This window comes from Coenobita brevimanus, chromosome 30 (genome assembly GCF_032717465.1).
Source record: "Coenobita brevimanus isolate Jiangsu-jjx chromosome 30, ASM3271746v2, whole genome shotgun sequence".
Lineage (NCBI taxonomy): Eukaryota > Metazoa > Arthropoda > Malacostraca > Decapoda > Coenobitidae > Coenobita > Coenobita brevimanus.
In genome coordinates, this window is record NC_136983.1 from 41611374 (window position 1) to 41637612 (window position 26239).

The following is a 26239-nucleotide window of genomic DNA, read 5'->3' on the forward strand; positions in this document are numbered from 1 at the left end:
CAATTTTTTTTCTTCCCTACAAGTGCTGAACACCCTAATTTATATATATATATATATATATATATATATATATATATATATATATGTGTGTGTGTGTGTGTGTGTGTGTGTGTGTGTGTGTGTGTGTGTGTGTGTGGATATTTAAAACTTTATTAAATTCACGTATTCTTGCTTATCTCCAGCACTGCCAGAAAGGTTGGTGTAAATCGAAGAATATTTTTTAAGTTGTCTTTCCTCGGCATCCTAACCTTTGACCTATGATCCTAAAAACAATAGGTTTACTTCTCGACTGACCCTCAAGCACTATATAAGGTTTGGTTAAAATAGGATCAAAACTAATTTTTGTTAACAAACACACACAAGGTCGAACTTTAACCTTCGACTGTTTGTTCTCAAAACTGAATCACTCCATTCTTGCCTTACCCTCAGCCTTTCCTCCAGGTTTGGTCTAAACTGGATAAAAACTGTTGATTTTGTTTTTGACTGGACGAACTTAGATCAGCCATCAGGCCTGGACTTTTGACATATTGTAAGTATACTTACTGACTGATTCTAAACCATTCCACCGTGTTAAAAAAAAAAAAAAAAAAAGGATAAATTTGAGTACACACACACACACACACACACACACACACACACACACACACACACACACACTGAAAGACAGATATAGACGCGTCGCTCAAATCATAACACCTGTGGCTGCAATACAGGTGTTCAGGTACAGGTGAAGGTTGATATATGAAGTCAATATGATTATTCACCGTCTTGTGTGATGCGGAGATGTAAAAAGTACTCTAAAATGAAGCAGAAGAATGGTGTCGAAATCACCCATAAGGTGAATAAAATGAGGGAGGAGGAGGCCAAAGAAAAGATGGAGTGGAGAGGTATATGAGAGATGGGGGGGTGAACTATTAATGGGGCAGTGAAATGGCGGGGGACTGAGCGACCTGGAGGCGATGTGTTTGTGGCCACCACTTACGGGATTAAGGCGTCTGGCAATAGATTGATAGATAGAACGTCAGCAAAAGTGAGCACAAAATACGCCAATAACACAGAATTTTAATACCGTACTTCAGTAAGGAGGCTTTCATCGTGCTCCGTGATGTTGATGTGCTGAAGGTACTGTAGAAACACTCGCTGCGTCAGGTACTCGGGCGACTCCTCTTCCTCCAAGAATAACGCCTTGGGGCCCACGTAGCTAAGGTTGCTCCCCAACTCCTCAAAATGCTTCTTGGCGCCCGAAAGTAGCCCTGGGAGACAATGGACGAACTGGATAAAAGAGACTTACGTGTTTTCCAGGAGATTCAAACAAAACGTAAAAGACAATGGACGAATTGAAGAAAAGACCCTGACGATTTTCACAAGATTTAAACAAAACAAAAGATAAATTGGACGAACTGGAAAAATGAGACGAGATTCAAACAAAACAGGAGACTCATTTTCTTCAAGACTGAAGCAAATGATAAGAGAACTTCCACAAGATCTAAACAATCTAGATAAAAGAGACTTGCTTAACTTGCACGTGACGAAAAGAAAACACACACACAAAAAAAATGAAAAAGAAGTTTACTTCAAGTCAACCAGCAGTAAGTAAAACTCAAATGGAGACTTACTCAGTGTTACAAAGGCTCCTTCGTCGTTGGTGAAGCCTGATATCATGTCCATCTTGTTGAAATGACCAGTTTTCAGCAACTGGGCTGGGTAGTCGGGCAGGAAGTCTCCATCTACCCGGGGCATAGACAGACTTGGCTGATGAAACCATTCCTAAAAAATAAATACAGGGTAGTCCATAATGTTAGGCGTATAAAATCTCGTGTGTTGCGCTGACGGCTCAGTCAGACTTACGACTTTCTAAGCTGCATAATTTTACAGAATATGCATGCCCAAAAGATACTGAACATTTTATATACTGGACCAACTAACCGGAGTTGCGTGATTGCGATGGGAGCACTGTGTAGCGGTGACTTTGAGTTTTACGGCCGTAATCATAAACTGTGGGCAGGCGTTCACGATGCCCTATCCGTAAATTTTGAAAATCTTAACATACGAAAGGGAGATCGTTCCCCGGCGAACAGGAAAGGATTACCACAGTTGTCCTGGAATCTGCGGGGAGTCTCATAGCACCCCTTCGCACTCCCCTTCGTTATATTATAGTAACCTTGTACAAAGAAAACAATGTAAAATTTGAAGGACCATATAGTGTGTGTGATGAGAATTTTAATTTAATGATAAGAACAACGTGTAAAGAAAAAAAATAAGCATTTAGTGTTTTTTTTTTTTAACTTAACCGCTTCCCTGGAGATGGTTAGTTTACTAGATGAAAACAAAGATAAGAAACAGTATCCATTTCCATTTTATTTCTCAATATTTCCGCCATGCTGTTTATCAGATATGGAGCATGATACTTTTATAATTAGTTACAGTAAAGAATGGCCGAGTACTACCTAAGTAGACGAATTGTACAAAGTCTAATATTTGGGTTTGGTAAACTTTTACAGTCTACACTATTTTGCTTTGGCCTGGCAGTATATTTTTCTGGTGTTGTTTGGTTTAATCTGAATTTGACCTTTATTTTCGGTTACCGTGATTGGTTTTCAAATGACCCCCCCCCCCAAGTGTCTTGGGGGGACTGGTCGGATCTCTGGGTTCTGGGTGGAAAAAATGGCAAAAACAAGATTTGCGGCAGAAATACAGTAAAAATCGGTATGACCAGCCAAGGCATATTTGTATAGTTATTACTGACTGCATGAACACCTTAGAATTTTTCCTGTTGTACAGGTTCTCCAAAGCCTGTTTGCATACTGTTATACAGAGGATTCAAGAACAAATGACAGTCTCTAATAATAAAAAAGGTAAGAATTGGTACCATTAAGAGATTATATTCTATGTGAATCTTAGAAACTGTCGTATTTTTCTTTATTTTTTGAAAGATTTTAGAATTTAAAATTAATTAGTGTTACCAACTGTTGCTACGCCTACCCACATGAAGGGGTGCGCTTTCACGCATTCAAGACTACCACTTATTTTGAAGGTGTGAGCTTCCACTTCGAGCGGGGTGAGGGAAGGGTAACCCCTGCTCTCAGTTTCAAGACCATGGGCGTTAGTCCAACATTAGCCACATCACGCCATGTCACTTAGACATTGGGGTACATGCGCTTGGGTGAACGTGTGTTTAGTGCACTTGGCAATTTGTCGTAAGTTGGACAATCAAGGATCTTGGAGAGCAACATGTTTGCTGGAAATTCTGTTTCAGATTGGGAAAAACTTTTATGAAGACTTTTCAGATGTTACAACAAACATATGGGGAGGATTGTTTGAGCCAAACGCTGTGACACAAGTGGTTCCAGCAGTCCAAATTGGGAAGAACATCCAAGATGATCTTAAATCTGGACACCCTTCCACGTCAAGAGACAATGGTCACGTTGAGAAAGTCTGTGCTGTGATCCGTGAAAATCGTCACCTGACTGTCCGTGAAGATTCTGAAGCAGTGGGCGTCTGTAAAAGTTCGTGCCACACGATTTTAACTGAAAAAGTGAAGGTGCATTGTGCTGCCGCAAATCTGTGCTGCGTCTGCTGTCAGATGAGCAAAAAGAGAACTGTCACAGTCAGTCAGAAAACTGTCTGCAAAATGTCATAATAGATGACGAAACGTGGGTATACCGCTACGATGTCGAAACACAATGGCAGTTGTTGCAGTGGGTTGGAATACTGTCACCGCAAACCCGCCCGCCCCCTCCCCCCAAAAAAATAAATAAATAAATAAATAAAATAAAAACGTCAGAGTCACTCAAATGTGACGGTGATGCTGATCATCTTTCTTTACTGGAAGGTCGTCGGTCATCATTAGTTTGTTTCACGTGGTCAGACAGTCAATAAAGAGTTTTACTTGGATGCCCTAAAGCATTTGGGCGAGGCAGTGCGAAGGAAGAGGCCTGAGGTGTGGACAAACAGAATATGAACACTGGATCATGACAGTACATCTGCTCATGTATCTCTCCTTATTCGTGGCTTTTCGGCGAGGCACGAGACGACTATTGTCCCCCAGCAGCCGTACTCTCCGGATTTGGCCCCTGCGATTCCCCCTTCCCCAAAAAGTTGAAATCTAGCCTTGAAGGTCACCGATTTCTGACAACAGAAGTGACAGAAGAAAATTCGCCAAGTGCACTAAACGCATGTTCACTCAAGTTCGTGTACCTTGATGATCAAGAGACGTGGGATAATATGGCTAGTGTTAGACAAAGCTCAAAATCACCGCTACACAGCGCTCCCAACGCGGTCACGCTATGCTGGCATGTTGGTGCACTATTTAAAAAGTTCAATTTCTCTTTGGACAAACCACTTCCTACAATTGTTTATATTGTCTACCTGTTTGCATTCTCTGACTATATGGTTGATTAGTAATTTTATGAATTAGCCTAAATCTATGTGCTGAGCTGTATCCGCAACACACAAGGCAGGAGGGTGCAGCTTACCGACCACACTCTGTATACATTTATTATGAAAGTACAGAACATAACGTTATAACACTTGTATTTGCCCCGTATCTCTGTGGTACTGGACAAAGCTATTAACCCATTAAAACTGGTGACGTCATTCTCATCTTTTTGCTCCATCAGCCTAGTTTAGTCAGCTTTGGAGGAACTTTTCGAACTGAAGGACGTAAATGTAACCTCCCCCCACCTTTCTTTAATTCCGTTAGTACAAGAGGTCTTTCCTAAGTCAAATAAAAGTCAGTGTCGGGATACATAAACACACTCATGATCAGTTCCCTGTCGTAACTGTGGTTATGATTTGCAGGAAGGACAAGGAGCCGGTCGAATCTTCCTCTGTCTTCTGTTGTAGCTTCATAAGTAAATCTAAGTTACAAGAAGAAAATTGCAGCAGGTTATAATTGTTTTCTGCAGGAGGATCAGCGAGGAGTGTACAATTTTCCCTTGTCTAGTTCTTCCTGAAAAATCTTAAATGTTACGACAGGGAATCGATCGTAAACATGAGTATCCCATCCCATAATGCAGTGAGAAATGCGGCACCGGAATATAGCAAGAATACAATGAGAAATACATCGGAATATAGCAAGAATACAATGAGAAATACATCGGAATATAGCAAGAATACAGTGAGAAAGACATCGGAATATAGCAAGAATACAGTGAGAAAGACATCGGAATATAGCAAGAATACAATGAGAAATACATCGGAATATAGCAAGAATACAATGAGAAAGACATCGGAATATAGCAAGAATACAATGAGAAAAAACGACATCGGATTATACAGTAGCAACAAAACAATGAGAAATACGGCATCGGACTAAGGTAAGAATACGATGAAAAATACGATATCGTATTATAAGAATGAAATGGGAAATAGGATTTGCTGTTACCACGTCGATTATATTCACACACACACACACACACACACACACACACACACACACACACACACACACAAACACCAATACTTACTGTTATATTACGCGAAGCATTCAGCAGGTCAGGGTATGGAACTTGGCTAATGCAGTGGACCAACTCTGAACTGTTCCAGCTCGAGCAGTTGACGAGATCACCCAGTTTGAAAGCCAACTCTCTGTGATTTCCTGCATATGCCCAAGGACTCAGAGCTGTCCCCGATTGCAGTATGGCACGGTGGAACAGCCCTGTGCACATAACTGTCTTAGAAAAGGTTGTTAGAGCTTGACTGCACACTGTCAAGAAAAGTTCATGCACGTGAAAAGAGGTTATGTGATTACCGAAGGTGACCCATGACATAAGGCATGATGTTGACAGGTTTTATCATCATCATATTATTATTATCAACATCATATCATCATCATATCAATATCATCTTTGTTAACATCATCATCATCATCATCATATATCTGTCTATCTATCTATCTATTGCCAGATGCCTTAATCCTTTACACGGGGTGGCCACAAACAAATCGCCTCCAAGTCACCCTGTCCCCCGCCATTTCACTGCCCTGCTCCCGGTTCACACCTCCCTCTCTCATGTACCTCTCCACTCCATCCCTCCATCTCATCTTTGGCCTTCCCCTCCCTCTCTCCCCCTCCACCTCACTCACATACACTCTCCTCGTCAGTCTCTCACTCTCCATCCTCTCCACATGGCCAAACCACCTCAGTGTGTTTCTCCTAATGTTTCCTATTACATCCACATCCACACCACAACGCTTCTTGACATCCTCATTAGTCAATCTGTCTCTCCATGTGACTGCACATGCTCCTCTCAAATAACTCATTTCCACTGCTCTCACTCTTGACTTGTGTCCCTCCAACAACGTCCAAGCTTCACTTCTATACGTCAGAGTCAGTATCACAATACTGTCATGTAGTAACTTTTTCACTTCCATGCTCACCTCCCTATTTCTTATCACTGACTTCAAGGAACCAGCACCCTTTCTTCCTTGTTGTACAGTACCATTTCAAGCACTTCACCCTCCAAACTTCCATCCTTACTCATCACACTACCTAAGTACTTAAACATACTCACATTTTCCGTTTCCTCATCATCCAACCTCACTGTACATTCACTGACTTCACCTCTCTCGAAGACCATAACTTTACTCTTCCCTACATTCATCTTTAAATTCCGTTTCTTATACACTCTCCCAAACTCATCCACCAAGCCTTACAACTCCCCTTAGTCTTCACTTAACAACACAGTATCATCTGCAAATAACAGTACAGGAAGTTTCCAAACACTGCCTTCTCTCATTAGGTCTACTCCAACATCCACTGCCCTACCTTGTATCTCTTTTATAACCCCATCCATATACAGACTGAACAATCATGGAGACATGACACATTCCTGTTTCAACCCAACCTTCAAATAGAAAAACTCACTCAGTTCACTATCCACACGCACTGCAGCCTTAGCACCATCATACATACTCTTCATAGCAGTCAACAATTTCCCATGTACTCCATATATTCTTAATACTTTCCACAATCCTTGTCTATCCAGCGTATCATATGCTTTCTCCAAATCCATAAAGGCCGCAAACAACTTCTTTCCCAACTCTAGACATTTTTCCACTAAAGACCTAACAATGAATATCCGATCTACACAACCTCTTCCCTTCCTAAAGCCTCTCTGTTCTTCTCCAATTGATTCCTCTGTTATTTTCCTAACTCTGTCAATAAATATCCCACCATACACTTTTCCTATTACACTAAGAAGACAAATGCCCCTATGATTACCACACACTTCTTTTCCCCTTTCCCTTCACACAAGGGAATAATTATACCTGACTTCCAATCCTCCGGGACTTTACCTTCCTCCCAGGCCAATCTGCACACCTTCCACATCCATTCTGCTACTATCTCTACCCCATGCTTCAGCATTTCACCACACACTCCATCAATTCCGGGGCTTTCCCCATTTTGACTTTCTTCAATGCTTCCACAATATCTCACTATGAAAAAATTATATGAGATCATCTATAAAAATGGCAGTATTACATTTAAATCTCAAAAGGATACCATAAAATGCCGATTAAAAAAAAAAAAAAAAGTTAAAAAGTGGGATACATATTAACGAAAATTATTTACTGTGCACCTGGATGTCTGTTGTGGAGAGAGATTAAGCACAAAGCAAGAATACACACACACACACACACACACACACACACATCATATATCTGTACCTATACCTATCTATCTATATACTGGAGAGAGAGAGAGAGAGAGAGAGAGAGAGGAGAAAGCATCGTGAAGTTCTGTGTAGCGTCGTTGTCAACGACGAGACCAGCTTCAGAATTTGGCCCGAATCTTAAGTAGGATAAGAGACTACTTAACACCTGCTTCATAGCGATTTATTTAGCATATTGCACCTTAACATAGTCTTGCATGCTATTTATATCGCTCTGCTATCGACTTAGTTTACATCCATAACACACAAAGAGATACTGATGTGGAATGAGTGAAATAAATTGCTTAAGAAGGGATACGAATCTCCACGGCCCACCCTCTTGGGGTTAGGAGATTACGTAACGCCCCTTCTCTAGTGATTTAGTTTCCCTATCACGCTTTATTATCCTGTTGTATGTACTCATGCATTTTTTCCTATATTATAATGATAAGAACAGCACAACAAAGATGATGCAATATGGGTAATAAACCGGTAAGATAATGGCATTACGAAGCCATCTGTAACACCTAGATATGACCCTCAACGAAGCTTTAGAATTAAAAGACGTGGAAGTGAGATGTTCAAGAGAGAGAAGTTAATCATCATCATCGTCATCCTCCTCCTCCTCTTCATTTTCATCGTCGTTACCATCATCATCAATCGTGTTGTCTCTATATAAACAGGAGCGTAGGGGCTTGGGGCTAGGCTACTCAGTCCCGACATTAAAGGCAACGGCGACCAGCCTCACTTGTTCCTGAGTAGCATTAAGCGAGCAATAAACACCAACGATCCCTCAGACGGAATTCTTTCAGGTTCCACCTGGTCCATGCACCATAACCCACTAAACCACCAGGCGTCTTTTATGGGACTGTCTGTGATCTAAGTCAAACAATATCCTAATAAATATATCGTCCAGAATGTATTAATAAACTTGTACCTAGGTTTTTTCTTTTGGCAGCCTATTTCACGTAGCTCAGTGTCAGAAACAGATAGAGCTACGGCTCTACATCCTTTCCACAGCACTTATTCGTGACTAGCATCATATTCCAGCATCAGTCTGTTCCTTCAAGCTCTGCATTCAAGATGGAGAAATGGTAATTTTTGTGTTAGGTTAAAGAAATATAGTACATAGCTATGAAAAAAGCCTTTCGCTGAACCCCAACGCACCTTAGGACTGCAGTAAGAGGATGGCCAGGTGGAGAGATTATGAAGTCCTACTAAAGGGGATAATAACTCTTCTGTTTTCACTTTAACTTGTCCTAAAATTGCCATCTCCATCTTGAGTGCTGAGTTGTGGCAAGAGGTTAGCACCTGAGTAGGATATTATACCATTTTCCCCCTAGCTTGTCCTAAAATCACCATCTCTCCATCTTGAATGTTGAGTTGTAAAAATAGACTGACACTATAACATGATACTCGTTACGAAGAGGTGCTATGAAAGTATGTAGCGTGATAAAATTGTCTCTTTCTGTCAAAGAGCTTTGTGAAATAGGCTGCATAGAGAAAAAAAAATCTAGGCAAAGTTAGTGTAAAAAGGGTATAATGAAAAAACAGTGTTATGGAAAGGCTGTAGAGCCATAGTATTATCTTCAGCCTTTGAGGTGGAGGAAATAAGCTGCAAAAGGACAAAAATCTGGGGCAAGTTAAGGCAAAGAGAGTACAGCCATCAAAAAAGCCTCCCATGGTACCTGAACGAACCTTTGGAATGTGGTGAGAGAACATGCAGGTGGACTGCCACGGCCCCGGCACTTTCCCCGAAGACAGTGACGCGTTTTGCGTCCCCACCAAACTTGTGGATGTTGTCCTGGAGGCAAATTTTGTGATGATTACTATTATTGCATTCCATTCTGTCTGATTTACCTAGGATGATCTCTCTCTCTCTCTCTCTCTCTCTCTCTCTCTCTCTCTCTCTCTCTCTCACACACACACACACACACACACAAACCTAGATTAACCTAATTGACCAGCAAACTAACCTTGCCTTATACCAAGAAAATAAAAAAACTAACCTAACATAGACTTTCCTGGATACGAAAAAGTGCAAAAATAGTACACAGAGCATCCACAATAATCACTTCGGTATTCACTTTAGCATAATCGTAACATGTAATATATTTCACATTCATATTTCTCTCATCTGGTGATGTAAGGTAATATTTCTTACATTCATTTTGCTTCCTGTTTGGTGGTAGCAGGTAATACTTTTCACTTTTATATTCATTCTACTTTTATATTCATTCTGATTTTGAAATGAAGTATTTGGCAGCAGTATGTGTGAAGGTGATAGCACATGAGGTCGTATACAAACCTCATGCTTAGTTAGCTTTATCACCACTTTACCTGGACCCAGCGGAGAGCCAGCGTTTGATCCTTTAGGCCAAGGTTGCCGGGAAGTACGTCATCCTCGGTGGACAGAAACCCTAAGGAGTAGAGAACCAAACGAACACCAACTATAATTCTGGACATTTGTGTATTCTGACCATCTTAATCAGTAGTTACAACAAAAGAACTAAACACTGTACATAAGCAGTGAAAGTACAGTACAAAAATATTTAAAACACATTACAGATTACTATCTCATACCAGATGCCTGACGGCATAAGTAAGGTATTTAAGAGATATAAGTAGTATAAAAGAGAACTTTAAAATGTATGGAATACAAATTTCTAACGAAGGTATGGAGCCTCATAAATCTGGTAGTCAATAAACCAGTCAGTCAAAGGAAGCCATGCTTCCTTTCACATGAATTCCCTAATAAGGCTGATTTTGATACACTTGATGTTTTCTGTGGACCGGAAACTAAACCAAATGCCAAAAACAACTGATTACTTCCCAGCAGTTGCAGGAAACTGTTGGAAAAATAAAGAAAAAAACAGACAGACAGACAGACAGAAAAAAAACAGAAATCTGAGATGTGTAATAATATCTGCAGGAATGTTGGCCTTAGTTTGGACTTAACCCTACACACTTGTGGCTGATTCTACACACTTGTGGCTGAGCACTTCTTGCCAAGAGCGGTGATTTGCGGTCAATTACGGAGTTCGTAGCCACACTGCATATCCATGGCATTATATTCTAGGGTTGATGGTAGCCACTCACCTACATGCTACATTCAGAAAGACGGGCTTACAATGTTCACGGGTTCGATATCCAAGAGAAGATTAGAGAGCTTTCTATCATGTAATGCTGTCAAGTCTCAGCCAAGGGACGTAGGCTTGTCATCTGCCCTTACATGTAGGTCGACTGTAGTAGCCTAGTCTCGGTTCCCTATAGCCATTTTGCTTCATGACAGAACTGGGTCACCCACAACCTGATGGAGCCAAGTGAGCCTGATTTATGTGGCAGGAATGAGTCTCTTTGGTCTCTAGTCAGTTTCATTCTCAAATCTGACTACATTTGGTCATCAATTAAGCAGAAAGAGTAAGAGATTTTCGTCAGGTCATTTCAGAAAAAATAACATAATGGGCCATGTACAACATACCGGATACTTTGTTACTGCTGAATTTTTGCAACAGATGTGGAAGGATCCTCAAGCCCTTCAGTCCTATTAGCTTTATTTACGTATGTGTGTATTTGTGTATGCATGTGTATGTATGCTTGTATGTATGTATGTATTAGTGTATGCATGTATGTATGTATGTATATGTTTGTATGTACGTATGTATGTATGTATTTGTATACGTATGTATAGATAGATAAATAGTCAGATAATTAGATGGATTTAGACAGATTATATTGATCTAGGTAATGATTAATCAATAATCCTGCCATCACGAAGGACCTTCCTCCATTATCAGTACGTAGAGATGTTGCACCTTTAGCATTATTTTACCGATATTTTTACCGTAAGTGCTCTGACGAACTGGCTTCAATTGTGCCTCCCCTTTACATATTCTCCTGAAATACTCGGGCAGCTGGGAGCGCCCATGAACTCACACTCTCTCCCCCGCAATGCAGAACCTCTGCTTATCAAATTTCGTTTATCCCAAGAACTACTACTCTCTGGAATTCGCTTCCTGGGAGTTGCTTCCCACAAACATTTAATCTACTTTTATTGAAATCCAGTTGTTATAAATATTTTATGAATAGAGAATGCCTTTAGGCACATGGACCTTTTTTTTATTTCCTTTGTTTTTCCTTCCTCCATTCATTGTCTCTTAAAATTTAAAAAAAAAAAAAGAAAAAAGATACCCTTCCTTCTGTCAGTGCCATTCATGTTAATCCTTCACCATAGTGACGTCCTCTTATAGTATATTTTTCTTCTGCTGCGTGACGATTTTCTTCAGATTATGACAGCTCCCAGGAGGGAAAGAATTGAGTTAGGATATACCGGAAGCTAATTTTATATGGTTCTTACAGTCCCTCCTGAATAAAAAAAAAAAAAAAAAAAAGTTGTTTGGCGGGAGCTAGAATAAAGTGTAAAGAGCGCCACCATACTGAGGGGATAGAGTTTCCTATAGTGTTGTCTGAGCGAGCGAAGAGAGCAAGAACACCAAATTTAGTCACAGTTTGGACCCCGACATATGTACCCTAGCGAGAGATTTATCGCATCAGCAAGAAAAGGGAGCTAGGGTCGGAAGGAAAACTCTGTAGTAGAGTCGCGAACTTTTTTGGATATCTCAGCCAGTTTTGAAGTTACAAGAAAGATAGACACCACTTTGGAAATCACATGAAAATCCTCAGTTATTTTCATTTCATAGACAAGCCACAATTCCCAACAGTTTTTCGGTAAATCGAGGAAACGATTATTTATTAGGCAGGTTAGCGTAACAACTGGCTGCACAAGAAGTAACGGTCTAAGGTTGCGTGAGTAGCGCAGCAGTCTTTTCCGACAATTGCTGAGAGCAGCCAGGTTTTGTCTTTTCATAACGAATAATACTTTCTGTTTGGCTTTTTTTGGAAATTTTTGACTGAATCCGAGTTAGACTAATACAATACCCTGATCGACAAAAGAAACTCTGAATTTCTGATTTTTTATTTCAATCGGAGTGCACCGAGAGATCTGGTGAAAGTAATTTTTGTGAGCGAGCAAAAAACAAAATCATTATTAACCTGCTTGATCCCAAGCCCTAGACCTTAAATTAGTAGGCTACAAGTGGAGTATTGGTTTTAGAAAGTGTGAGGAAATATTTTTGGTGTAATCTAATAAGTTCTTTTTAGTATTTTCAGGTCAAGAAATCAGAGGAAGATGATGAGTCACGTGAGACAATATTCAGCACTGCCTGACTTGCTCGCTTGCTCGCCCGATCACGCTTCACACTTTCAGTGTGGACGCCTATTACATGCTTATTATTATCCGTCCCCGCCCCGGAAGGGTTCGGGCACGGGTACTGTTTTCACTCGGTTTGTCTCTGTTTGTTTGCTTGTTTGTTTGTTTGTTTGTCTCTTAACAACTTTACGCGAAAACTGCTTGTGCGATTTTGACCAAAATTACAGGGATGATGGGCTATGATGTTCTGATCACATGATTAAATTTTTGGCCAAACTGGGCCAAGGCCCAGGCTGCAGGCCCCCAATATGTAAAATGTAAAAATCGTTGTTTCGCCATAAGTCCTTTCAAATTCATCATATCGACATGAAACCAAAACCTAAAGGTTCATCTTTCAAATCTGCATCCTATAACGTGCCTCATTACATCAGGGGGGTCAACCACCAGTTAGCAGTAGGGGGGTCAGTCGGACCTTAAATTTCAAATGGACATAAACTCGCCAATTTTCACCCGGTTTACTTCAAATCTGAAATGTGACATCTTTGAGTAGATATCCCGTTGTGTTTATACGTCAGCACTAAAATGACTGCCGGGGACGGGTTTGCTGTGCCCGGCACTGCTTCTTGTTTCAGTAGTAATAGCAGTGGTAGTAGTTGTAGTACCAATAATTGCACCAGTAGTAGTAGCAGTAGCAGTAGCAGTAGTAACCAAGCTCATCTGAATGTAAACCAGGTGGAATGCAGGCCAAATTTGTCCTTCCACAGTCCACCACCCCCATTTCGATGGCCAGGGAGGGGAATGAGGGACTTTTGTATAGCCGGTCAGTTCCACTACTCAGCTATATCGGTGCCACCACATGAAGGCGTCCCTCTCTAGCATCCCCCGCCTTCCTTCCCCAGATAATTAAATAAATATAATTTAATAATATCCAGCTCAACCCTGCATCGTCCTTAAATATACTTGGGGTTTCATTCTCTCGGGACTTGTCTTGGAAAGATCACATTACATCTCTTCTAAAATCTGCTTCCAAGAGATTAGGTGTGCTAAGCCAACTCCATACCTGCTTTACTCCTGCACGGTTGTTGACTTTATACACGGGTTTTATTCGCCCCTACGTAGAGTACAACTCTCATGTGTGGGGAGGCTCTCCAAATACAGCTCATCTCAATAGCGTGAAGTCAAAGGCTTTTCGTCTCATTAACTCTCCTCCTCTTACTGACTCCCTTCAACCTCTGTCTTTTCACCGCACTGTTGCATCTTTATCTCTTTTCTATATCACTGAACTGTCTGAACTGTCTGCTTGCATCCCTTCACCACTACGACGGGCGCGAAGCACCCATTTAGCAAACAAACTCTCATCCCTTTCCTATCCAGCTCTCTAATGCAAGAGTTAACCGGTACTCCCAGTCCTTCATTTATGCAACAGACCAACTCTGGAACTCTCTCCCTCTGTCTGTATTTCCTGCTAGCAATGATCTCCAGTCTTTCAAACGCAGCTTGTCCAGGCATCTCGAGATGAACGGATCTTGAATTTGGCTCTCTTTTGTATTGTTTTTTTTTTTTTTTCTTGGAAGGAACGGTTTGCTGGCTCCTGGCCTTTGGCTCCTTCTTCCTTGCATTAAAAAAAAAAAAAAGGAGAATTAACGGCAAATTGAAGACAGTATCTAACCACCGCTTGACATGCCCTCACCATAGATGCCAAGGCGGTACTGCAGCGTGACAACGACCACGTCCCTCTGCAGTAGGGGGAAGGGGTCGTAGTCCCTGATGTAGCCCTTCGTGAAGGCGCCCCCGTGGATGAACACCATGACGGGCAGACCTGGAGGCGACGCTGGCGGGGAGACTGGCTGTGGCGGTGAGGTTAGGTTATGTCAAGTTCAGTTAGTTACGTTAGGTTATCCTAACTTATTCATCAGATTTTTTGATGGCAAGGTATGAGAGTTGGGATTAGGCTAAGTTTGGCCGGGTACGGTTAAGTCAGGCTGGGTTGGATTAGCTTTACTTATTCATCAGTGTGAATGTACCTTGAGTTATTCATCAGACTGGATGATAGACTGAGTGGGAAAAGAGATTAAGGTTAGGTTAGGTTAGATGAAGTTATGAATTGGACTGGCTGATTGGCTAAAGGAGAGAGTAGGGATTATTCGGATTGGTTGATTAGATGTGGGCGAGAGGAGGGATTAATCGGATTGGTTAATTGGATGCGAGAGAGAGTACGGATTAATCAGACTGATTAATTGGCTGCCGGTGAGAGCATTAATTCATCGGACTAATGATTGATGGCAGCTAGAAACACGATCCTAAAGCTGACCCTCCGCAGCGTGAACACAGTGAAGTGGAGATAGTCTAGGATTTCCCTGATGTCCCTCCCCTGTGCCCTAAAACTGACCTGTTCCCGGAAACTGACCTGTCACCTAAAACTAACCTATTCCCTAAAACTGACCTGTACCCTAAAACTGTACCTTTAAAGTATACCCACAAACTGTAAGCCACAACTGACCTGGCTTGGCGTGAACACATTGAGATAAAGACAGTCAAGGGTGCCCGTGGTGATGTTGGCTCCCTTTGCTCTGTCCGTCTGGCTGCTGGGCTGGGGGCACGGCTGGGGGTCCTCGCCCCCATCCCTCACGCCGTCCCAAACTCCTGCTGGCATCGGGACCTGGAGAAGGAAGAAGGAGGCGAGAATACACTTGGATTTTCTATCTATCTATCTTTCTATTGCCAGACGCCTTAATCCCATCAGGGATGGCCATAAAACACTTGCCTTCAAGTCGCCCTGTCATCTGTCATTTGGCTGCCCTCCCTCTAACTCACATTCTCTTATACATATATCTCTCCATTCCATTCCTCCACCTCATTCTTGGTTTCCACCTCCTCCTCTCCCCTTCCACATCTTAAACATACACTTTTCTAGTCAGTCTGTCTCTCTCTCCATCCTCTCCACACTTGGATTAACATCTTCATTTCAGTGACAGGTTACAAATTCTGTTCTCGCTACTTTGACACGATTTTATCCAGTTTAGGGCAGACCTCTTGCAATGAAGAGATCAGCGAAGATTATATCTAAGCCTTCCAGTTTGAAAAGTCTCTCAAAGCTCAATAAAGTCGCCTATAGTAAGCAGAAATCTCTCTCTCTCTCTCTCTCTCTCTCTCTCTCTCTCTCTCTCTCTCTCTCTCTCTCTCTCTCTCTCTCTCTCTCTCTCTCTCTCTCTCTCTCTCTCTCTCTCTCTCTCTCTCTCACCTGGAACGTCAGATCGCCTACAGGTGGCTTCGCGTAAGGTATCCCCCGAAACGAGTAAAAGACTCGCTTGTTCTCCGTCTGTTGCCTTCGACCTGAGAGACGCCCCTGGTTCAGCTCCACCTCCACTTCCACCATCTCCTCCTCCTGGTTCTTGCTGCCTCCGCACACCACCTCTGCCACCTCGTACTGTGTCTGTGTAACCTCCTCCTTTGCCACCACACACACCACCACCAAAGCCACCACCACCATTACCACCACTACTGCCGCCGCACTCGCTAACTTCATCCTGGGTGAGAGAAGGAGAAGGCTATTAACATCATCACTCCCGCTACCACACACACACACACACACACACACACACACACACACACCACTGGAACTCACACACACACACACACACACACACACACACACACGCACCATCGGAACTCTCACTAACTTCATTCTGCGCGAGAAAAAAACTGAAGATGACAATAAATTATCTCAGCGTTTTGGCTTTGTGAAGAAGGAGAAGAGCTGCATAACAAAATATTATTATCTTCAAGCCGTACCACAACTACCACACACCACTTTAACCACCACACTACCACAGCAACAACACACCACCATAACTACAACACACCACCACAGCTACCACATACCACCATCACTATACTTCCACAATTACCACTCACCACTAACACTAAACACCACAACAGCCACCACACAACATCAGCTACGACATACCATCACCACAACCACCTCCGCCACCACAGCTACCAAATATTACCAACACCTTACCATCATAGCTACCAAAGACCACCAGCACCACACTAACACAACCACCACACCAACACCACCAAAGCTACAACCCACCACCAACACAACCACCACACCAACACCACCAAAGCTACAACCCACCACCAACACAACCACACCATCACCACCAAAGCTACAACCCACCACCAACACAACCACACCAACACAGCCACCAACACAACCAAGCTGCCAAGTATCACCAGCACCAAAACACATCACTACAACCACCACCACATATCACCACACACCATCACATACCACCACATACCACTACATACCACCACATACCACCACATACCACCACATACCACCACACACCACCACACACCACCACATACCACCACACACCACCACACACCACCATGCACCACCACAAGTACCACACACCACCACACACCACCACAAGTACAACACACCACCACACACCACCACAAGTACCACACACCACCACACCAATCACGCACCACCACACCTACCACACACCACCACACCTACCACACACCACCACACCAACCACACACCACCACTCCTACCACACACCACCATACCTACCACACCAACCACACCTATCACACACTACCACCACCATCACCACTACCACCACCATACTTACAAGTTCAATCTGAGCAGTAGAGGAAATGGGAGATTATATCGGCTGCGCCTAAAAATATTAAAAATGTATAAATACATAAAAATTTACGTGATCATGCCCGGAACATTATCATGCCTACTTTATTCTACGCTTGTTTCATCACACACACACACACACACACACACACACACACACACACACACACACACACACACACATTCCATTGTGAGGTTAAAAAAAAAATAAAGAGGTTTTATGTATTCACGTGTATTAGAGTTCCTTACCACGCTGCATAAAAGAAATGTTGTATCTGCTGACTTACACTGTTGCTCTTTATCATCCTGGGTAAAAAAATGTGTAGAGCGTTTCGTATTCGATTACATTGCTGCTGATTCACGCTGAGTAAAAAGATAGGTTTTATCTATTGATTTCACTGGTGTTTTTATTTTTCCAAAACAGTTTCCTATATTTAGAATAGTTTTTCTTAGTCTTTCTTCAAATTTATCATTTGCCTTTTCCATCTTTCTCCTTCCTAGCATGTTCTTACAACAGTTCTTTCTTTCGTCAGAATTCTGTCTTTGCATCAACCTTAACATCTTTTATTACAATCGGCTGCCTTGCAGCAACAACACACAGTGTCACCATACTCACAGAATTATCCCTGCTTTATTCTTTAGAATTCCTATTTTGTATCCATGTCAAGAAGAAGCAAAAAAGAAACAAAGAAGTCTTTGTTCCTGTTTTGCTTCTTCTATTGCACTTTAAGTTTCCACATCCCACCAAGCTGTTCTTTTCCTACTAGTAGACATACTTGCAACAACATGCACTTTTTAAAACACGATTTCCTAGCCTAACACTGCACACTACATAGAAGTCTTCACTGACCATAACTCTTCCACACCCTGTCGCTTGTATTAATCTACCACTGCACTGATTATCTACAATTCCACTTCTGTCATTATAAGTACGCCTCTCAAGCATCACCTTTCAAGCTTCTCTCAGTTTCAGTTTCCTTACTACAATCACACAGTTATAAAAATTTCCCTCTCACCACTCTCAGTTTAGCTAGAATGTTATAAAATGGAGATGGACTCACAGAAGTTCAAATATATTTGTTAGTGAGACGCAAAGGGGAAGGAACCCTGGGAGAACTAGCTATGCAGGGGAGTTGGGAGAAGAGTTAAAAGTATATTAATAAATATAAATAAAAACTTGCACAAGGGACTCTGTAGCTCGGTCGGTTTCGTGCTGGCTTCAATGGAAGGACGCATTACAGTTTGGGTTCCAACCCAGTCGACTGCTGCTTTGTGGAGTAGACGCCCACAAGTTAACGACTGCCAGCAACAATCAACTCACTAAACCAACACCGTACTGCTATCTACATAACCTATCCTCTGTATCACCGTCTGTGCCATGTCTCTGTCCCTCTGTTCTAACCCCTTATGACTGCTCTTTACCTTGCACAACGCTCACCGCAACTAAGAACTTGACCTGTGAAATTAATCACTAGGAGAGGCTATGCTAAATTTGAGCTGAGATATATATCTGACTAAAGGAAGTGGTTAGGTCAGGTTAGATGAGACTGTGTTATGGTAGGGTATGTTAGGTTTTGGCTAGGGTGGGGATGGTGAGGTTTGGTTAGATTAGGGTAGGCTACGTTAGGTTAGGCTAAGTTTTGATTAGGTTAGGCCAGGTTATGTTTAAGCTCGGTTCAGTTAGGTTAGGTGAAGTTTAGTTAGACTATAGTTAAGTTAGGTTAGGGTAAGTTAGAACAGATTAGGTTCCGCGGATCAAGTCAGAAAATTCGCGGGTGTTATGAATTTCACGCGACACCGAAGTGGTTGGTGGCGGCAACAATCATCCACTCACCTGGTGCAGTGCTGCTTATTTCTTCCTTCACCTTTCTCCTATTTTTTTTGTTTGCCCTCCTTTGTTTCTACTTGTTCCATTCTTCCGGTCACTTTTTAATACTCTTCTTTCCATTTCAGGTGGCTCTACACTCAGTGACAAGGTAAATGGTTCCCTGCAACTCAGGAAACCATTTATAGCGCGGGGTGGTAACCATATAACCAAATAACGGAGCCTATTCTGGTGCCCCTGTTAACTGGGTGGAGAGACGCAAATAACCAAACCTTCACACTCCTCCCCGCACCTCGCTGTGGTAAGGCAGTGTCTAAAGCTATAGAACATCGGCTCACTGCATTGGACAGCTCTACAGGGGCAGTTGCTTGCCTGTGGTTGATGGGTCTATACGGCCAAACAGACAGGGGTTACTCAACAACAACATGACGCCGGAATTAAGAACCTGCTCTGAATATAAAATAGATGACGTCACCGTACTGAAGGCATTATACCACTTATACTCAGCCTCGGCCTGAGGTTACCGCCTCTTGGTGCATGCCTAGTCGTAGCAGTAAATTACAGGGGGTTTCAAAAAATATAATATAATTTCGCAATGTAATAACGTTGCCAATTCTCGTTCAAATGACCTCAAATTTTAACGGAATGTGTAGAAACAGGTCAAAATTTTATGCTTAATGTTTTATATGGAGGCGATTTGTTTGTGGCCACCTCGAACGGGATTGAGGCGTCTGGCAATAGATAGGTAGATAGATAGTTTTATGTTTTTATCATTTCAGGTATAGAAATGCCATTCATTAGAAAAGAAAAGGCGTTTTGTGTGTTAGAGTCTGCTCAAACAGTCGAACAAGACTGTGCAGCGTGCATTTGTGAGAGATTTCCCTAAAAATGCATTAACTGCAATGCAGATTTGGACATGACAAAAAGTTCAGAGAGAAGGGTGTCTGTGCAGGACAAAAGGATCTGGACGACCACCAGCATCAGAAGAGACGGTCAAGCGGGTTCGCGAAATTCTCTTGCAAAGCCCCAAGAAGTCCACATGAACGCAAGTCTGGGAACCAAGATGCCTACAACGACAGTTTGGCGTGTCCTGAGGAAACGTTTGCTAATGAAACCCTACAAGCTGCAAGTCAATCAGGCCTTAAAGGCAGATGACAAGCGAAAGCGCAAACAATTCTGTGTTGATATGCAAGAGAAACTTGAAGAAGACGAGTTCGATGAACGTCTTGTTTTCAGTGATGAGGCCACATTTCATATGAATGGTAAAGTCAACAGGCATAATGTTCGCATCTGGGGCGAAGAAAATCCCCATGCCACAGTTGAGAACAAGAGGGACTCACCAAAAGTGAATGTGTTCTGCGCCATCTCCAATAATCATCTTCATGGCCCGTTTTTCTTTGAGGGAAATGTGACCGGCGATGTTTATCTGCAAATACTTCAGAACTGACTAATTGATGAGCTCATTGCAAATGAACATGAAGACTTCATTTTTCATCAGGACATGGCTCCACCTCACTGGAAGCTCACTGTGTACGCATATCTCAGTGAGAATCTGCTAGGGAGATGGATCGGGCGTGCTGGTGATGAAGACATTGTGCTGTTGAAATGGCCGCCACGTTCACCTGACCTGACACCTTGCGAATTTTTTCTCTGGGGCGATATGAAGGGACTGGTTTTTGTCCCTCCCTCTTCCTGCAAACCTAGAGGAACTCAAGCAGAGAATCACTGCCGCACTGGAGACTGTTACCCAAGACATGCTGCAGCGTGTTTGGCAGGACCTGGACTACCGACTTGACGTGAGCCGTGTCACAGGCGGTGCGCATATTGAAAATTTGTGAAATCGTTCATGGAATCCACATACCTTTGAATTTCTTGTTCACATTTTGAGGAATAAATCTTATGTTGCTCAACATTAAGCCTGTTCAGTTTCATTAGCCTAGACCACGTAGTTTCTGTGATATTTACATCTCAAATGATATCAGATTTTTTTAAACACACCTTTCGAATATGATACCAGTCACGGAAAGGATAAAGAGCCGTAGTACTCTCTCTCTCTCTCTCTCTCTCTCTCTCTCTCTCTCTCTCTCTCTCTCTCTCTCTCTCTCTCTGCCACTGAGTTCCTTTTCCATGGCTATTTATTACGTTGGTACACTTTCCTATCCTCTGTTATGATACTGATGCAAACTGTGCCGATAATGGAATGGTGTAAATAACATAAAAGAAAATGTCACTGTGTACGAAATAAAATAAATTGTCAAGCAAGAGGTGCAACGAAGCCTACCGTGCCATCCAGGGCCATATTCCAGGTGGCAGTGTAGTTTCGTATCGCCTCTCCCTGAGCGATTTATTTGTCTGTTACACCTTATCATTCCTTGTATGATGCGTGTAACGTTTTCAGACACGTTTTCAGACATACCCGGTACTTAGATCAGTAACACTCAGCAGGATTCTGAGGCGGGAGGTGGTGGCAGAGTCTGTACAGAAGCTGTCTGCTGTCCCTATGGAAGCGGGTTCGAATCCCGGCTGGGACAGGTAAATGTTCAAAGAATCTGAATTTCATTAAAGTAGACTTTATTGATCTATCAATGACCCGCAGACATGTAAAAGGTACTTCCTTTATTACCAATACTGCACTTCTGTATGGGACAGCACCAGCATGTATTCAATATGGATGGTGGTGTTAGCGCCAAAGTGGTAACATGTGGAGGTGTGTGGTACATAAAAGGACTGCTGGGCCTAGAAAATGGACTGTTAAGCTAACGACCAGAGTCGAATACATAAATATATTCCTTACTTGCCCCTTGTCGAGGCTACGGGGGTTACGGATGAACTGAGCCCGTCCACTCAGTCTTACCTGTTCCTCCTTGACTCACCTATACCCCTCCCCCACTCCATCCCATTCCCTTACCCCTCCACCTCGCCCCACCCAAACGCACCCCACCCCACCCCACCCTCTCGGTCTCCATATGTCCCTATTCAACCAGCGGTCCAACTCGGACAAAGGAATACAAAGGCAAGCACACAACAATAGACCTGTTGATCCTTTCTTGGATGTTTGTGATAAGGAAGGCTATGATTAACAAAACTATTCAGTAAATTAAGGGCGGGGACAGAAACACAGGAAAACTCCCCCCCACCCTCCCCATCCACAACATCCTCTAGTCGATGCTGGCAGGAAATAATGACAAGGACCACAATACATCATACAAAAACTGTCATGGAAGCTTCACAGAAGGGACGGAAAGGAAATCATACTTTACACTTGTGATAAGGAAAGTAGGATTAGCTGAAGAATATGTGTCGATGTTGTTCTGCAGTTGTGTTCAAGTTCTGAACTGAGCGTACATTGGGGGAAGCATGTGACTTGGCAAATATAAACTGTCTTCATAAATGACCCTCAAGCTAGACCATTCCCTGGGGTGGGAAAAGAAAAAAGAAATGTGAGAGGGGGCAGCAAGCTGACAGAATGAAATATAAACACCGTATTGAAGACAAGCCCCTATCAAGTAGACATTTTGCTTTATACAAGCTTTTTCAAGTCAACTTGAAAAAGCTTGTCTAAAGCGAAACGTCAAGTTAATAAAGGCTTGTCTTCAATATGGTGTTTCTATTACACAAAAAAGTAGAAGGATCAGGAGGAGGATAGAGTGGGAGACAGAAATGGGACAGATGAGACAGGCAGGGGTGGAGTGATGAGAACCGTAAAAGGGAGGTGAGATAAGAGGGTCGTGGTGGTGAGGGAGGGGAGTAGAAAGAAAGGGTGGAGGATTATTATTAAATATAATAAACTAGAGGTCTCCCCAAGGGAGGAATCACACCAGCCGCGAGCCGATACATATCGACATATACATATACATATGACCTTGACCTACTTTCACCAATTTCGAGCTCGTAGGAGATTTTCATCCCTACTACACACCTGTAGAATTTTGTTAAGATATTTTGAGCGGCTGAGAAGTTATCGTGCTAACAGACACTTACAAAGACCGACACACAGACAGACAAATTGAAAACAATACCAGCTTCGCTATCGTGGCTGGTAATCAGCTCCGATTTCGCGGCTGATAAACACTGGCGGCGCCCCTGCCAGGCTTGTGTGCCGCCGAAGGAGGACTACAAAGTACAGTGATGGTGAGGAGAGAGAGAATAGGAGAGAGGGTGGGGGTGGGAGGGAGAGGATGGAGAGAATAATGATGTTGGGAGTGGGGGAGTAGAGAGAGTAGTGGTGGGGGAAGGAGGGGATGGAGAAAATAGTGGTGTTTGGAGAGGAAGAGGAGAGAGTGCATGGAGAGAATAGTGATGATGCGAGAGTGGATGGAGAGAATAGTGATGGTGCGAGAGTGGATGGAGAGAATAGTGATGGTGCGAGAGTGGATGGAGAGAATAGTGATGGTGCGAGAGTGGATGGAGAGAATAGTGATGGTGCGAGAGTGGATGGAGAGAATAGTGATGATGCGAGAGTGGATGGAGAGAATAGTGATGGTGCGAGAGTGGAAGGACAGAGGGTAGTGGTGAGGGATGGAGAGGGGGATGGAGGGAGCGGTGCAATGACCCTGCGAACTTATGCAACAAATGACTATCACCTCACGCTTAATCTGCCCTTGACCGCATTCCTACCCACTCAGGATGCTTCATCGGCACATGTGTTTCCGTACTGATATTAAATTGTACATCATAACCATCATGACCATCATCATCATCATCATCATCGTTATCAATGTCGTCACTCCCATCATCATCATCATCATCATCATCATCATCGTCATCATCAATGTCGTCACTCCCATCATCATCATCATCATCATCATCATCATCATCATCATCCTCTTTACCGCAGTGTGTAAATTCAATTAACCAACCAACAAACAAAAACTTGTCTGTGCGAGAACTCTTAACAGTCTCCAGTGACGTCATCTTCACCTCTGGGTAAACCTTTTCAGCGCGATGAGGTAATTCATTGTATTGCTGCTGCCTCCAGACATTTTATTTAGCACTGAAGAGATGTTTGGTGAAGGTGATGTTGGGTGTAGCCTTATTTACCCCTTGGCCGCAACATGTCTCATAAAAGCTGAATATAATCGTGTGGAGGAAACAAGACTGGAAATAAACACGCCACCGAACTGAAGGGTTAAAAACAGTTTATAGAAATGGAGAGGGACGCCTTCACCCAGTGGCACTGACGTAACCAGGCGGCACCACTACACGTTCCTTAACTTCCTCCATGTCCCCTGAGTGGAGGATGGTGGACTGCAGGAAATGGGGAGCTTCAGTCTGTAGTCCACTGGGTTTACGTCTGTGTCCGTGGCCACAAAGACAACATGAAGAAGCCAACGATCTAAAGGCCGACTATTAGAGTGTACCCTATAACCTTGACTATCTGAGCAATTTTCTTCACACACACACACACACACACACACACACACACACACCATAACACCCGCCTCGCTCGTTTCTATCAGCTCGGGTGTAACAGCAACAACAATAACCGGCAACAATATACAACTTGCTTCTATTCATTTTTTGCCTCGTTACTTGAATTTTTATCCCTTGATTTACTCTCTCTCTCTCTCTCTCTCTCTCTCTCTCTCTCTCTCTCTCTCTCTCTCTCTCTCTCTCTCTCGAGGTGCGAGTTATAGAGGTTTTCCTAAAGTTTTATCAAATCATCTGTTTATTGGGATGAAGAAGAGCGATGAAGATGGGGATGAGGATGAGAAGAAGGAGGAGGAGGAGGAGGAGAGGGAGAAGGGAGAGGAAGGGGAGGCGGAAGAGGAGGAGGAGGAAGAAGAAAAAAAAAAGAAGACGAAGAATAAAAAGAAGGCGGAAAAGGATGAGGAGGAGGGGGAGGAGGAGGAGGAGGAAGAGGAAGGGGAAGGGAAAGACGAGGAGGAGAAATAATAATAATAATAATAATAATAATAATAAGGAGAAGAGGAAGAAGAAGTATACGAAGAAGATGAAGAAGAGAAGGAGGAAGAGAGGATTAAGAAGACAAAAAGAAGATTCCACTCACGTACATAATACTAACCCTCGTTGGCCAGGAGTTAACACTGGCCACAGCTACCCAGAACGCCTAAGTGGGTGCAATGGTCTTATCAGCAACAATTTACCTCCCCAATGAAAACAACACATCTCCCTCCGTGGACAGTCAGTAGCAAAAGTTGGCATTGTATTCCACCGGATCTACGTCACGCTTTGTATAGTTACGCGCAAAAGCTGGTGGCTATTCTTCTATGGTAGCAATATCATGAACGCGCTAATGAGTATGGTTACAAGGATACTCTTCGGACATGTGCTGTACCATTGATACACTTTCTTCTCCAGGAGAGTCTAGGTTAGGTTGGGTTTATTTTCGCAGTATCAGATTAGGTTAGTTTGTTAGTCAGTTAAAAGAAATGTTAGAGGAAATCTGTGTATGGGAGGGTTAGATATAGGCTTCATTAATCTCTTCAACACATGAGGTAGGAAGAGGGACTGGGGATACGTAGTGGTAGAGGTGTGGCGTCATCTATGGTAAATTGCTCTTATATTTCATTTTTTCACACACAGGTAGTATCATTGTAATCAACAAAATCTGAAGTCACACACACACACACACACACACACACACACAAAATGCATGGCGTTTATGATATCACTAGTTAGTATATTAACAAGCACTGCCCTTTGTGCCTTGTATGGTCAACCAGTGGTCTAATATTAAACCTTAAGTACCTCTACGTTCTCAGGAACCCGTGACTAAAGGCCGTAGGCTTTAACCTTCAATTGGAGAGCAAAATGCAGACCCCTGATTCTTTATTGCCATTTTTCGAACGTTTGTGAGTATTAGATGTGGTCAGACTGCACCCCATATTATTGAGTGCAGTCAGTAACATTAGGAAGGCCAAAC

At 42.7% G+C, this 26239-nt stretch overlaps 1 protein-coding gene across 1 annotated transcript in view; it reads right to left on the reverse strand.

Annotated features, from left to right (window-relative positions):
* LOC145395309 (juvenile hormone esterase-like) overlaps window positions 1–16238 on the reverse strand; it is a 17025-nt gene extending 787 nt beyond the window's left edge. Inside the window, exons 1-9 of the mRNA XM_080268987.1 lie at window positions 16104–16238; window positions 15363–15521; window positions 14553–14709; window positions 9994–10073; window positions 9352–9457; window positions 5469–5659; window positions 3469–3576; window positions 1617–1767; window positions 1075–1253 (exon numbers count right to left, since the gene is read on the reverse strand). Of these exons, the coding sequence (XP_080125113.1) occupies window positions 1075–1253; window positions 1617–1767; window positions 3469–3576; window positions 5469–5659; window positions 9352–9457; window positions 9994–10073; window positions 14553–14709; window positions 15363–15521; window positions 16104–16238 (1266 nt within the window). The remainder of the gene's footprint in view (window positions 1–1074; window positions 1254–1616; window positions 1768–3468; window positions 3577–5468; window positions 5660–9351; window positions 9458–9993; window positions 10074–14552; window positions 14710–15362; window positions 15522–16103) is intronic.
* Between the last annotated feature and the right edge of the window lie 10001 nt (window positions 16239–26239).